This window comes from Jaculus jaculus, chromosome 2 (assembly GCF_020740685.1).
Source record: "Jaculus jaculus isolate mJacJac1 chromosome 2, mJacJac1.mat.Y.cur, whole genome shotgun sequence".
In the NCBI taxonomy this organism is placed as follows: Eukaryota; Metazoa; Chordata; class Mammalia; order Rodentia; family Dipodidae; genus Jaculus; species Jaculus jaculus.
In genome coordinates, this window is record NC_059103.1 from 143,193,725 (window position 1) to 143,209,643 (window position 15,919).

The following is a 15,919-nucleotide window of genomic DNA, read 5'->3' on the forward strand; positions in this document are numbered from 1 at the left end:
TATGTAGTCTCAGGGTGGCCTTGAACTCATAGTGATCCTCCCAACCCTGTCTCCCAAGTACTGGGATTAAAGGTGTGTGCCATCACGCCCAGCCTGATTGAAGCTTTTTATATTTACAAGTCCTTTAACCTTTCTAATGAACTTACAGTGCATGTATTGTTAATATCTGCAATATACAGAAGTGCAAACTGAAGCATTTTTGACCTAAGGTCACAAAGCTAGTAAATTACTTGTAGAGGATTTCTATATGAAATTTTCCTTGGGGAGATGTGAACACAAGTCAATCCACCAGATAGGATACAGTAAACAGACCAAAGTATAACTGCACCCAAACTAGTTTTGGTGAGTCAATTGTTTAATGGGTTTATTGATATAAGAAACACAGGATGAAGGGTTACTTAAGGGAACAAGGAGCCCCCAAAGCAGCTATACATCAAGAAGTCTCATCTTCACATGGAGAACAACTTCTTCCCGGCTGCTTCAAAGAACTTGTCCCTTAAGCTTTTATGCTCTATATACTCTATCTCCCCCTGAGTCTACGACACCTCATGTTATTATTGCATTCAGCTAGCACAGGGCAAATCTGAGGTCTCATGTGGTTGTCTGACCACCTTCCCCACATGCTTTCTTCTATGGGGTAATGTCAACAGGCCCAATCTCCTAAGAGTCCCTCACCAGGCAACAGTGACATTCCAATTCAAGAATCCCTGTGGGCTATGTTATAGTCCTTTAAAGACTCAACACTTAAATGATACTGCCTTAAAGATAATATAACAAGAAATATGTAAAATTAAAATACAATTTTTTGATAATAATTGGATGTACTATAACAAAATGAACTTTGGAGGCTAGGGAAATGTCTCAGAAGTTAAAGGTGCTTTTGCTTGCTTAAAAACAATGACTTAATTTTAAAATATTTTATTTATCTTTGTATTCATGAGAGAGAGAGAGAGAGAAAGAGAGAGGGAGAGAAGGAGAGAGATAGTATACCAGGACCTCCAGCTACTGCAAACAATTTCCAGACTCATGTGTTACCTTGCTGCATCTGGCTTATATGGGTGCTGGGAGATCGAACCTGGGTCCTTAGGCTTCACAAGCAAGCACCTTAACTACTAAGCCATCTCTTCAGCCCAAGAATTTATTTTTATTGAGACAGGAGCTCACTATGCACCCTTTGCTGGCCTGGAATTCACTATATAGACTAAACTAGTCTTGATTGCAGGGAGCTCTTTCTGCCTCTCCCAGATGAATTCTGGGATTAAAGTTGTTGTACCACACCTGATCAAAAGGATTTTAATTTTTTGTTGTTGTTGTTGTTTTTCAAGGTAGGGTCTTGCTGACCTAGAATTCACTATGTAGTCTCAGCTGGCCTTGAATTCACAGCTCTGCCTCCTCAGTGCTGGGATTAAAGTTGTGACCCACCAGGCCAGGCTCAAAAGAATCTTAAAAGAATGTTTATTCAATAATGACACATACAGAAAAGTGCCTAAATAATGTTCAATACATTTTTAGGAAGAGAGCACAATGATAAAACTGCCCCTAAATCACCCACACCCATCCTTGTAAATTATAAAATTAAAAATAAGCATCCAGGGGCTTGCCATACTCAAGTGGTAGAGTGCTTATCTAGCATTAACCAGGCACTACTGCATATATATATATATATATATATATATATACATATATATATATATATATATATATATATATGCATGTATGTAAGTATGTATGTATGTATATGTATATGTATATGTATATGTATATGTATATGTATATGTATATGTGTATATATATATGTACGTACACACACACACATATTGACATTCCCAGTCGCAGAGCCTCATTGAAATGCATTTCTACAGTAGTGCAGTCTTTCTAGAACAGTGATTCTGTCCTCAGACAAGCAGCCAGTATTATCATTGAAAACTTATTCAACTTGCAAACTCATGGGACACCCCTCCATCCAGTTAGAACTCGAGAGCAGAAACTCGACATAAAGCCTAGCAATTTTTGTTATTATGATTTTGAAAGATGCACATGAGGATGGATGGTAAGCAACCGATGTTCCTCTGGTACACTCTGGGAGTGTGCTTATTTAGTAATTGAGTTAGATGAATAACAGGGTTACATGCAAGTAATGGTGACAAGGCTGAATTACTTTTTCTTTCCATTATCCTTCTTTCCCTCTCATTTGGGCTCTTGTAGCCAAGGATGACAAACTTTTTTTTTTTTGAGGGGGTGGGTTTTGAGGTAGGGTCTCGCTCTAGCCCAGGCTGACCTGGATTTCACTATGTAGTCACAGGGTGGCCTTCAACTCATGGCGAACTTCTTACCTGGGCCTCCCAAGAGCTGAGATTAAAGGCGTGCGCCACCACACTCGGTTTAGGATGACAAACTTTGGATCCTCCTGTCTTCACCTCCCAAGCGCTTGGATTACAGGCATATGACAACCAATTTCTTTCTTAAGTGTGCTGCTGGGGCAATGTGTTTCCATTTTAGTAACCTTGATGTTTCCCCTTCTGGACTGCGTTTTAGACTGGGGATAAAGTGGTCCGTTAGAACAGATCAACCCACTCCCCAGCATAGCGGATGTTTCCAGCAAACCGCAAGAGCTACTCAATTTACCCCGAAAACACTGCCGCTGATTGGGGCAGGGAATTTAACCTCGGGGAGGCAAGAACAGCTCTGGCCAATCAGAAGCCCAGTTGGAGCCTCTCTCCCATCTTCGCCGTGCTATTGGAGGACTTCCCGTCAGTGTAAACGGCTCTCCGTGGCCACGCCCCACGCTCTGCCTCGTCAGCCAATCGCTGCGAGGCGCTCGAGGTGCCACAACCCGCGCGAGCGATTGAACATGGCGGAAGCTGTCTCCTCAGCGCCTGGTGGTCCGCGGGGTTGTGCGGACGGGAAGGATGCGGATTCGCTGGAGAAAGTCAGGGAGGACACGATGAGAAACCACATGCAGCCGGGGGACCCTGCAGGAGAAGACGACGAGGAGGAGGACATGGACCTGGTGGCGGAAGCCGAGGCCGTGGCCGCGGGCTGGATGCTGGACTTCCTCTGCCTCTCTCTCTGCCGGGCCTTCCGCGACGGCCGCTCTGAGGACTTCGAGCGGACCCGCGACAGCGCCGAGGGTGAGTGCGGGGCCCGGGTCGGGGCCGGGGCCGGGCGGGCGGGCGAAGCGGCCTCCTCCCCGGCTCTGCCGAAACCCGCGTCCGCCTCTCCCCGCCCGCCCTTCCGTCGGCGCCGAGTGTCCCCGGGTCTGTTTTCTCCTCAGAGGAAGCGGGCGCCCTAGCTAGGGTTGGTGGAAGGGTCTAGTCAGTTTGAAGCACATAAAGATTACACCCCGCCTGTTCTCTCTCCCTCTCTCCCTTTTTTTTTTCGGACTAGCCCAGGGTGACCTGGAACTCCTACACTTCCAGACTAGCCTGGAGTTTACAGCGATCCTCCTCCCTCTGCCTCCCAAGTGCTGGCATTAAAGGCGTGCACCACCACGTCCAGCGAATTTTATTTTATTTTTTAATAGTAGTTGTCTATGGACATAGGTTAGTACGCATACATATTTTCTTGCTCTGTCAGATGAAAGGGCACAGCAACAACCTGCAACAAATTTGCGGTTTCTAACACCGTTCTCCAACAAAGGAAAGGACTGATTTTGTAGTTCCAAACAGGAAGTACTCAAAAAAAAAAAAAACCCTGAGTCCATAATGATATAAGTACATAATTGAATAAATAAATGGGAGAAGAAGCAAATCTACCACGCAGAAAAATTCTAAGTAACGTAGCTACTGGGTCCTTGAGATGGAACATAAATATGGGCTAAACGAAACTCCAAGAGAGGATACTTGGAAATATGGGATTTCTTTACAGTAGAGAAACCTAACATGCTACCTTACTTAGGTATCATATCCATAGTGATATGGCGGCAGTGTGTACACTTGCTATATTGTAATGAAGGTGGAACTTTGTTTTTTTCTTCCAGAAACTCTTTAAGTCCAACTAATTATGAGAATACATTAAGGAACACTAAAGGGGTATACTGTAAAATACCCTACCAGTACCCAAAATGCAGTCTTCATGACCAAGTAAACTACCATAACCATCAGGTGTATGAAGAAACATGATAGCTAAATGTTATGTGGAATCCAGGATGGGATCTTGCCCCAGAAAAAAACCTTAATAAGTAATAAAGGATTAGACTTAGTTAATAATATAATGGGTTGGAGAGATGGCTTAGCAGTTAAGGCGCTTGCCTGCAAACCGTAGGACCCATGTTCTACTCCAGATCCCTTGTAAGCCAGACACACAAGATGATGCAAGGTCGCACATGCGCACAAGATGGCGCACGTGTGGAGTTTGATTACAATGGCTGGAGGCCATTCTCTCTTTTTTCCTTTCTTGCTCATTAAAAGAAAAAGCAAATGCTGTATCAACATTGGTACATTAATGTAGTATATAGTATACTGCTATAAGATGTTAATAAGGGAAAATGTTGAAGGGTACATGGGACTTTCACTGTTTCCACAATACATCAATATATGACTGTTTAGAAAATAGTTTTAAAATGACAGAAAAATTCCTTTCAAGGTTCTAACTCAAAACGTAGGTAATATCTAGAGGCTATCCCAGTTACTTTTAAGAGCAAGGAACTCCAAAGAGTTTCAGGTTTTCAGGCTGTTCTGTCAATTAGTGATGAATATACAAATTGTGAACATAGTGTAATATCTGTTTCACCAATTTTTAAAAACTTTTTTTTTTTAAATTTATTTATTTGAGAGCGACAGACACAGAGAGAAAGACAGATAGAGGGAGAGAGAATGGGCACGCCAGGGCTTCTAGCCTCTGCAAACGAACTCCAGACACGTGCGCCCCCTTGTGCATCTGGCTAACGTAGGACCTGGGGAACTGAGCCTCGAACCGGGGTCCTTAGGCTTCACAGGCAAGCACTTAACCGCTAAGCCATCTCTCCAGCCCTAAAAACTTTTTTTATAGAGTGTGAGAGAATTGGCATGCCAGTGCATCAGCCACTGAGATTGTATTCCAGACGCCACCTAGTGGGCATGTGCAACCTTGCAAGTGTTTCACCTTTGTGTGTCTTGGCTTAGGTGGGATCTGGAGAGAGATGGAATGGGTCACAGGCGAGTGCCTTGACCACTAAGTCATCTCTCCAGCCCTGTTTACCCAATTTTTTTGCTTTTTATTTATTTATTTGCAAGCAAAGAGAGAATGGATATGCCAGAGCCTCCTGCCACAAACGAAGTCTAGATATATACTCCACTTTGTGCATCTGGCTTTATGTGTGTACTGGGGAAACAAACCCAGTCCATTAGGCCTTTGCAAGCAAGCGCCTTTAACTGTTTAGCCATCTCTCCAGCGCTCTTTTTCCACTTTTAGCTGAAAGGATTTTTTGAAAAAATTTTTTTTTAGCTGGGTGTGGTGGCACACGCCTTTAATCCTAGCACTTGGGAGGCAGGGGTGGGAGGACTGCCATGAGTTCAAGACCAGCCTGAGACTATATAGTGAATTCCAGGTCAGCCTGGGCTAGAGCAAGACCCGATCTTAAAAAAAAAAAAGAAAGAAAGAAACAAGAAACAAAAACAAAGAAAAATTTCTTCCCCCTGCTTATGAACTCCAGACACATGTACCACATTGTGTATCTGGATTTATGTGGATATTGGGGAATTGAACCCAAGTTAGCAGTGTTTGCAAGCTAGTACCTTTAATTGCTATCTCCCCAATCCTCAATTTTCTTATTTTATAAAATTTTAGTATACTTACTGACATTGTAAAAAATATGCAACTCTTGGATGCTTTCAAAATTCTAAGCTCTCATTCAGACTCAGAATTGTTTTTATATCTAAGATGATACCTTTTCCAGGTTGTTACTTCTAAATTATTTCCTAGCCACATAGGAAAAAGGGAGGACAATGATTAAGAACATGGGCATAGTGGCATGGGCTGGAAATCCTAGTGCTTGGGGAACTGAGGCAAGAAAATGGCAAGTTCCTGGCCAGGTAGGAGGATTGCAATGAGTTCAACACCAGTTTGGGGCTACAGAGTGAGTTCCAGGTTAGCCAGGGCTAGGGTGTGACCCAGCGTGGGAGGGGGGAAAAAAAAAGTCCCTGTAGACAGCAAAATACATTTTTAAGGTTTGTTTCCTGTCCTCTAATACTTTGTAACTGTCTTGGTTCCTCAATTTCTTCACCCTTTAAATGGGGAAAGTATTTAGCAATTGAACAGATATGTGTAAGTGAAAGCTTCTCATCTGCAACCCTTTTCAGATGGTTCCTAGCTATAAACTACTAGTATGGAGGGCTGAGTGGTACATGGCCTATATTAAACGCTCATACATTTGCTATTACTATTGCCAGCTATTAGATCTTCTTTTTCTTTTTCTTTTCTCTTTAAAAAAAAAATATATATATATGTATATATATGTATGTATGTATGTATATATATTTTAATTTTTTGTTTATTTTTATTTATTTATTTGAGAGCGACAGACAGAGAGAGAAAGAGGCAGATAGAGAGAGAGAGAGAGAATTGGAGTGGCAGGGCCTCCAGCCATTGCAAACAAACTCCAGACACATGTGCCCCTTGTGCATCTGGCTAACGTGGGACCTGGGGAACCGAGCCTTGAACCAGGGTCCTTAGGCTTCACAGGCAAGCACTTAACCGCTAAGCCATCTCTCCAGTCCTAAAATACCTATTTTTTATTATTTATTTATTTATTTGAGAGCGACAGACACAGAGAGAAAGACAGATAGAGGGAGAGAGAGAGAATGGGCGCGCCAGGGCTTCCAGCCTCTGCAAACGAATTCCAGACGTGTGCGCCCCCTTGTGCATCTGGCTAACGTGGGACCTGGGGAACCGAGCCTTGAACCAGGGTCCTTAGGCTTCACAGGCAAGCACTTAACCGCTAAGCCATCTCTCCAGTCCTAAAATACCTATTTTTTATTATTTATTTATTTATTTGAGAGCGACAGACACAGAGAGAAAGACAGATAGAGGGAGAGAGAGAGAATGGGCGCGCCAGGGCTTCCAGCCTCTGCAAACGAATTCCAGACGTGTGCGCCCCCTTGTGCATCTGGCTAACGTGGGACCTGGGGAACCGAGCCTTGAACCGGGGTCCTTAGGCTTCACAGGCAAGTGCTTAACCGCTAAGCCAACTCTCCAGCCCATCTTTAAAATATTTTTAAATACTTCTTAATATTTTTAAATAATACTTACTTGTTTGAGAGAGTGAAAAAGAGGCAGATAGAATGGGTGCGCCAGGGTCTCTAGCCACTGCAAATGAACTCCAGATGCATGCACCTTGTGCATGTAACTTTATGTGGGTACTGGGGAATTGAACGCAGGTTCTTTGGCTTTGCAGGCAAGTGCCTTAACCTCTAAGCCATCTCTCTCACCTCCGCCCCTTTTTTTCAGCAGTATAGAGAAAGCTAACTGCTGGTTCACCTAGAACAAGTAGGTTTTGTTTTGTAAGCCACCTGCCAAGCAGGTGCAATGAATTGAATGACAAGAGTATAAAGTATCTGCAGTTAATTCGTAGTTGACTGTATTGAATATTTAGGGCAGTGAAGATAAAAGGGGTCATTCTTTTCTAAAGTAGGGTCGGTCTGTTTTTGTCTGATATTGTATACATTCTGTCTTGGTATCTAGAGGGGCTTGATTCCAGGACTTTACCCACCAACCCTGTTTACACTAAAGCCTAAAGCTTGGGTCCCTTATATAAACTGGCCTAAAATTTGCATGTAATCTGTGCAATCCTCTCTTTGAATCACTTCTAGATTACTTAGAACATCTAATACAATGATATAGTGTAAGTGCTTATGACTAACTGTTACATTTTGTTAAGGAATAATTATAAGGAAAGAAGTCTACATTTTCGGTACACATGTAAATTTTTTTTTTCTCACAAACTTTGCATCTGCTTGTGTGGAACTCTGAATGCAGCAGGCTGACTGTACCTATCCTTTGTGATACTTCTGAGATTTCAGAGTGTTAAGGATAGGGCTTACTTGGTAGAGTATTTTCCTAACATGCTTGAAGCCCCCAGCTTAATCCCCAGCACTTACTAAAATACGTGTGATCATGCTGCCTGTAATCCCAGCAGCCAGAGGTGGCGGCAGAAGAATCTGAAGTTCAAATGCATCCTCAGCTATGTAGGAAATTGAAGGCCAGCCTGAAGTACATGAAAAAAATTAAGCTGGGTATGGTGAAGCAGGCCTTTAATCCCAGTACTTCCAACACTTGGGAAGCAGAGGTAGGAGGATTACTGAGTTCCAGGCCAGCCTGAAACTACATAGTGAATTCCAGGTCAGCCTGGGCTAGAGTGAGACTCTACCTCTAAAACAATAACAACAAAAAATTTAGGGCTGGAGAGTTGGCTCACTGGTTAAAGGCACTTCCTTGCAAAGCCTGGCAGCTGGATTCGATTCCCCAGTACTTATGTAAACCCAGATGCACAAAGTGGTACATGCATCTGGAATTTATTTTCAGTGGCAAGAGGTCCATACACTCTTTCTCTCAAATAAAGATTTTTTTTTAAATCGGTTGTTTGCATACTTTGTTTAATTTATGTGAACAAATTTATTCTAAGAGTAAGATCTTCCTAAGGGCCAAGGACTGGTGGTTATTTTATCTTGGGTCATCAACTCCTAATAGGAGCTAACAGTAGGTGCTCAATACATATTCATTGACGAGTGTTCTAATTTTTATAAATTTGTGCTATCTTTTATGTCTTATTTAGTTCTATTATGACTATATTTAGTTCAGATAATCTCTATCACAGTACAAGATTATGCCATTGTAGAATTGACGCAATTGAGATTATTTTTTTTATTTGCTCAGTAATTGTAGCACAGGTTTTTTTTGGTTAGTTTGTTTGTTTTGTTTTAACTTTCCTAATTTAAGCTTTTTTTTGTTTAAAGCACATTCTCATTCTACCTCAGGCTGACCTTGAACTCATGGCAATCCTCCCACCTCAGCTTGGTGATCCTCCTATGGTTTCAGGAATGTTGGGATTATAACATGAGCTACCATGTCCTGCTTATTTAAGCTAAGCAAGCCCTTTTGAAGCACAATAGTGTCACTTCGACATCTTGCCTTAGGCATTTCCGAAAAGAAGTTTTTCCTTGCAATTTACCTTACTCCCAAATACTTAACTATTTAAGATTTTTTTTTGCTTCCATAATGCTCTTTATCTTTTCCGGCTTTCAACACAATTTTACTTTAGTAGCTTAACCATTTGTCTCTTAGTATTGGCATGTCATTTGTATTGGTATATGTAATGGTTTGAATCAGATTGTCCACATGTGTGTTTTGAACGTTTGGTCCCCACCTGGTAGCGATTTTGGAGATAGAACCTTGATGGAGGAGGTATATTGTTAGAAGTGGGGTTAGAGGTTATATAGTCAGCTTCCCCTTGCTAGAATTTGGCTCACTCTTGCTGCTATTTTCTACCTGTTTTGACAGAAATGTCTAGCCTCTCTGTTCATGTCACACTTTCCCCTGCCATCATGAAGCTTGCCCTCAAGACTGTAAGCCAAAATAAAAACTTTCCTCCCGTTAGCTGCTTTTGGTTGGTGCTTTATCCCAGCAATAAGAAGGTAACTACAAACAATAGATTAGCTCATTGAAATCCAGGAATAGTATTTAGTCACCTTTCACATACTTACTGGTAGACCCATCATGGTGGACATTCAAATATTTGAGAGGTACATGTTTTAGAATCATCGTAGGCACTGAACAAACTCACTTAATGGAAATTTTTTCAGAAATAATGGAAAATATTTTCTGTAATATGAAGAATTGCATAATGTAAGTTTCAAAGTAGTGATTTGACATGCGTTACAATTTAGATAAGGATCTTTTAGTTTAGAGTGCTACTTATGAAAGTAATTTTAAATAGTATTATTCCATGTTTGAGTTGTTGTGCAAGAAGAGTTTGTTGAAAAGCCATTCTTTGACTAGTTGGAACTTTCATCTCTAAGTTTGTGATCATTTTTGTTCATTGTTTATAACCTAATACTTAGACCTCATAGTGAGACTGCTGACTTATTTTAATCAAATTCACATCTTTCTTTTTCAGCTATTATTCATGGACTATCCAGTCTTACAGCTTCTCAGATGAGAACTATATACATATGTCAGTTCTTGACAAGAATTGCAGCAGGAAAATCCCTTGGTAAATACATATTTTATCTTACTTGGAAGTACTTTATATTTAATTATATGACAATGAAAACTCAACTAATGGGAGTTATCTCTTTTTTATTTTGGTGGGCAGAAAGAGGTTGTCTATATACATCTGGCATATATGCATACAAGCCTACTTTGCAAATAAAGGGAGTATAATTTATCTTTTTAGAACAGTGGTTCTTAAGCTTTAATCTGATTCAGAATTACTTAGAGGCCTTCTTCAAACAGTACTGGGTCCTTCTGCCCAACGATGAGTTTAAATATTGTAGGATAGGTGTGAAGTCATAGAATTTCCTTGTTTTATTTATTTTTTAAAATTTTTATCTATTGGAGAAAGGGGGAGAGAATAAGTGCATCAGGGTTTCCTGCCACTACAAATGAACTCCAGTTGTATGCATGTGGCTGTATTTGGGTACTAAATAATCTAACTCAGGTCGTTAGGCTTTACAGGCAAGAGCCTTAACCGCTGAGCCATCTCTCCATCCCTTTCCTAGGTATTTTATTGATGGTATTGTGAATATGGGAGTTCCATATTTACAACAATTGTTATTTTGTCTTGTTTTGGAAGAGGTTCTCATCCTGTATCCCAGGCTGCCTTTGAATTTGCTGCAATATTCCTGCCTCAGTCTCAGAAGTGCTGGGATTATAGGTGTGAGCCACCATGCCTAGTAGTTACTTCCTTATATTTGTATCTTAAGTGCCCACTACAAATTGGAATATAAATGAATGAATATATTCTTTTTATTTAAAGAGCTGGAAATACAAAAAGGCAAGCAAAAAATAAAAATAACTTGAAACAGGACAGGGAAGTACACTCATTTAATCCTGGCACTTGGGAGGCAAAGGAATATCACTGTGAATTCAAAGCCATATCCAGTTTAACATTCCTTTTAATGTATTCATTTGGTGTATAGTTGCTATGCAACAAACTTCAGCTGCTAGGAAACAAGTGCTTTAAAGGAATATGTCTAGTAAATGGTGCCTGCCTCAAAAACTTAAAATATAATCATTATGCATAGTAAAGAGGATTTTTACTTTCAAAATGCAAAAATAGTAACAAGGCATGGTGATGTTGCCTGTAACCCTAGCATTCTGTAGGTCAAGGCAAGAAGATCTTGAGTATAAGGCCAGCCTGGACTACATAGTTAGACTCTCAAAAACATGGATAGATAGAGATAGACAGACAGACCACAAAGACTATGTCAAACAATAGATAACATATTTTGTTAGTTTCAGGTGGTTTTTTTTTTTTTTGTTGTTGTTTTTGTTTTTTCAAGGTAGGGTCTCACTCTAGCCTAGGCTGACCTGGGATTCACTATAGAGTCTCAGGGTGGCCTCGAACTCACGCAATCCTCCTACCTCTGCCTCCCGAGTGCTGGGATTAAAGGCGTGCGCCACCACGCCCGGCTAGTTTCAGGTGTTTTGTAATTGGATTTTTTTTCAGTTTTAGAATGGATCTTAGCAAATTAATTTCAAAAATCATCCAGGTGGTTATATATATAAACAGTGCTTGGGACATAGTGTATACTTGACAAATATGAAAAGAAATGCACATTTTTAAGGTCCTACATAACTATTTGTTTATTTGTTTGGTTGCTTGAGGTAGGGTCTTACTCTAACCCAGGCTGACCTGGAATTAATTATGTAGTTTCAGGGTGGCCTTCAACTCACAGCAATCTTCCTTGAGTACTGGGATTAAAGGTGTGCCCCACCATGCCTGCCTACAAGATTCTACATAACTTTCTAAGTTAATGTATTTTTCTGTTTTTTCAAAGATGCACAGTTTGAAACTGATGAGCGTATTACCCCCTTGGAATCAGCCCTGACAATTTGGGCCTCAATTGAAAAGGAAAATGACAAACTTCATAAAGAAATACAGAATTTAATTAAAATTCAGGTTTGAATATTACTTTGTGCTTATTGCTGTCCTATAATGCTTATTGCTCTGCTATAATGTTGTATTAATTTTTGTTCATGTGACAAAATACCTAACAAGAAACAACATAGTGAGGAAGGGTTTATTTTGGCTTATAGTTTTAGAAGGTAAAGTCATTTGTGGTGGGGAAGTTTTGCAATATTTTCATAGGTTGTGAAAACCCTCTCATTTCATTTCCTTTTCATTCAAAATTAATATTTAGGTGGGCCATTAATATTTATCATTTATCTTCTAATTTTTGTATATGAGTTGTTTGTTTGAGTCCAGGTCTCATGTAGCTCAGGCTGATCTGGAATTTCTTATAACCCAGGCTTGCCTTGAACTAAAAAAATTCTACTTCAACTTCCTGGGTGCTGGGATTAGAATAAAGGTGTGATCCACTGCACCCAGCTTGGTTTATACTAATGCCTACCTTAAGATAGAATGCTGAGCATCTGCCTGATAAATGTGCACAGAACCAGTTAAATAAATGAAATCATTAGGCTGCAGAAAAATGTTTTAGATGAAGTATTCCTGATCTTCTTAAGTCATGTCTATAGTTAAATAATTATTGCATATTTTGAAAAACAGTCTAAAGTTTGTGTTTGTCATTTTGTCTTTAAGGCTATAGCTGTTTGCATGGAAAGTGGCAGTTTTAAGGAAGCAGAAGAAGTATTTGAAAGAATATTTGGTGACCCAAATTCTCACATGGTAATTGTTTAAATTAAACTGTGCAGAATATGAAAAGCTGAAAGACAATTGAAAGAGAAAAGAAAAGCTTTATGTAACCCAATCTATTTTTAAATTCATTGTTACATTAATCAGTACAAAAATTACTGAGATATTTTCCTTGCCTGTATTTTTTTTTTTTTTTTTTTTTTTTGAGGTAGGTTCTCATTCCAGCCGGGGCTGACCTGGAATTCACTATGTAATCTCAAGGAGATCCACCTACCTCTGCCTCCCAAGTGCTGGGATTAAAGGCGTGCACCAGCACGCCCGGCTTCTTGTCTGTATTTTTGTATCAAATCTGATACCTGGTATGTATTTAATATTAACAGTGTGTTGGACATTTGATGAGTCACATGTCAAGGGTTGTATGTGGCTAGTGGCTACCACATTAAGGGGCATAGGAATAGTAAAAGGCATGACAGTTTGCTAAGTTTTCTAGATTTGGGGTTTTTTTGGGGGGGTTGTTGTGTTCAAAAGTCTGGTAATATATGACAGATGTCAAGATCTTTCTATTCCTAATCCTCCCCACACATACATGCACACACAGTACCAGGAATGCAACAACACAATAGCCCTGGCCACTTACCAGAATTTATTTCTTTTCATTTCTTTTTTGAGACCTTGCCCTTTATGTGGACCACGCTGGCCTGGAACTTGTCAGTGATCCTCTTGCCTCAGTTTTCTGATTGCTTGAATTAAGAGCACACATCCACCTAGAGTTTCTTATAACATCTTTTGTAGTGTATAAGGCCAATAGACCTCACTGGTTTTAAATATTAGAAGCAAGTGTTGTTGGGATGAACTAAGCATTTTCTTTCTTTTAATTTTTATTAACATTTTCCATGATTATAAAATATATCCCATGGTAATTCCCTCCCTCCCGACCCCCACACGAACTAAGCATTTTCAAAGAAAGAAAAAATAGTATTTTTTCCCCCTTTTCTTGGATAATCTCAGCTTTTTAAACTTTTTGGACTCTTATTTATTTATTTATCTTGGTTTTTCAAGGCAGGGTTTCATTCTAGCCCAGGCTGACCTGGAATTCACTATGTGGTCAGGGTAGCCTCAAACTCGCAAGATCCTCTTTCCACTGCCTCCCAAGTGCTGGGATTAAAGGCTTGCGGCACCACACCCAGTGTATGCGCCACCATGCCTGGTATTTGACTCTTTAATCTATATGTATGTATGTGTATGTTTGTGTGTGTGTGTGTGTGTGTGTGTGTGTGTGTGTTTGTGTGTATAATGTATTTTATTCATTTTTAATTTATTCATTTGAGAGAAAGAAATTGGGGAGAGAATGGGCATGCCTGGGCCTTGAGCCACTGTAAATGAACTCTAGATGCATGCGCCACCTTGTGCATCTATCTTTATGTGTGTTCTGGGGAATTGAACCTGGGTTTTTTGGCTTTGTAGGCAGGTGCCTTAACTGCTAAGCCATCTCTCCAGCTCTGTATTTTATTCTTTTTAAAATTATTTTTATTTTTTGAGGTAAGGTCTCACTCTAGCTCTGGCTGGCCTGGAATTCCCTCTGTAGTCTCAGAGTGGCCTCAAACTCACAGTGGTCCTACTACTACCTCTGCCTCCTGAGTGCTGGGACTAAAGGCATATGCCAGCATGCCTGGCTCTTTTTTTTAAATTATTAGTATTGGTTATGTACACAGTGTGTATACAACCATGTTGGTACCATCATTAGCCTCCTCCCAGTTCTTCCCCCTCCGAAGGGACCCTTGTTGGGGATTGTGGATCCTGCATTGCAGGGTTAGCCTTCAGTTATGGGGGCAGAGACAATGTTTCAGTGCATAATGTCCCAACATGTCACTCTAACAATCTTTCTGCCCCCTCTTCTGTGAATTTCCCTGAGCTATGGTGGGTTCGTTTTAGGTCTACTTCAGAAATGAAGTCTTGGGAGCTTCTGTGTCTCTGGATATCTGGTTTGGTAGGAGTTGAGTGTTCTCTGTGACTATCTCCTTCACCCTTGTGCTGGTACCAGGTTCACCAAGAAAGCAGCACTCTTGCTCATTTCCCCAATTAGTTTGTGGTTTCATCTGGGGCCCTGGTGAGATACGACGGGCTGATTCTCTCCTCAGGTTCTGTGTCCATGTGAAAAAGAAGCAAATTCTCCAACAGAGAGTGCAGTCAGCACCAGATAAATGGGATAACCATTTATTACTTTAGAGAGAATTTAATAGATGCAGGCCCTCTTGTAGCCAACGATTGGTGGGAGCTTGATAATGGAGGGCAGGCTTGTTCTTTGGATATGGTTCTGACTTGCTTCCTACATCCAGCTCTGGGTTCTGTTCTACTGAGTGGATCTGTTAGCCAAATAATGAGCAGTTGATTACCCACCATGGCTGTGTGCCACTATTGCACTTGTGTGAGCATCATGTCAGGTTGTTTGCTACTGAGTAGCTGTTGCAGTCCGGTTCACATTGCTGGTAGAAATCACCTAACCAAGAGCAGCTTCTGGGAAAAAGAGTTTTATTTTGGCTTACAGGCTCGAGGGGAAGCTTCACGATGGCAGGGGAAATCGATGGCATGAGCAGAAGGTGGACATCACCCCCTGGCCAACATAAGATGGACCACAGCAACAGGAGGGTGTGCCAAACACTGGCAAGGGGAAACTGGCTCTAATACCCATAAGCCAGCCCCCAACGATACACTCCCTCCAGGAGGCGTTAATTCCCAAATCTCCATCAGCTGGGAACCCAGCATTCAGAACACCTAAGTTTATGGGGGACACCTGAATCAAACCACCACAGTAGCTTAGACTATGAGTTGCTTGGACAGATGTTGGTCATTTTCCCCCAGTCACTCTTGTAACACCTTCTGGCACTAGATGGACTGTCTAGGGACTGACTCTTCCAAATTCCAGCCAGATCACTCCATGTTCCATACCAACAGCATATGGTATCTTCAGCAGTAGGGTCTTACCATTAACCTTTGTTGGACCATCAAGTACTCTGATAGAAATCTGTCTTCTTTTGGGAAACCTTGTAGGTCTCTGATCAACAGCTCATTGTGAATATTAACCACATACTGATAGTGGGCATTACAAGCCAGCGCCAAGGGAAAAGA

The 15,919-nt window shown here is 40.9% G+C and overlaps 1 protein-coding gene across 1 annotated transcript in view; it reads left to right on the forward strand.

The window, feature by feature from the left end:
* The first annotated feature begins 2,823 nt into the window (after positions 1 to 2,823).
* Positions 2,824 to 15,919, forward strand: part of Terf1 (telomeric repeat binding factor 1) — a 40,366-nt gene continuing 27,270 nt past the window's right edge. The window contains exons 1-4 of the mRNA XM_045143378.1: positions 2,824 to 3,131; positions 10,091 to 10,186; positions 11,976 to 12,097; positions 12,740 to 12,826. Of these exons, the coding sequence (XP_044999313.1) occupies positions 2,852 to 3,131; positions 10,091 to 10,186; positions 11,976 to 12,097; positions 12,740 to 12,826 (585 nt within the window). The 5' untranslated portion in view covers positions 2,824 to 2,851. The remainder of the gene's footprint in view (positions 3,132 to 10,090; positions 10,187 to 11,975; positions 12,098 to 12,739; positions 12,827 to 15,919) is intronic.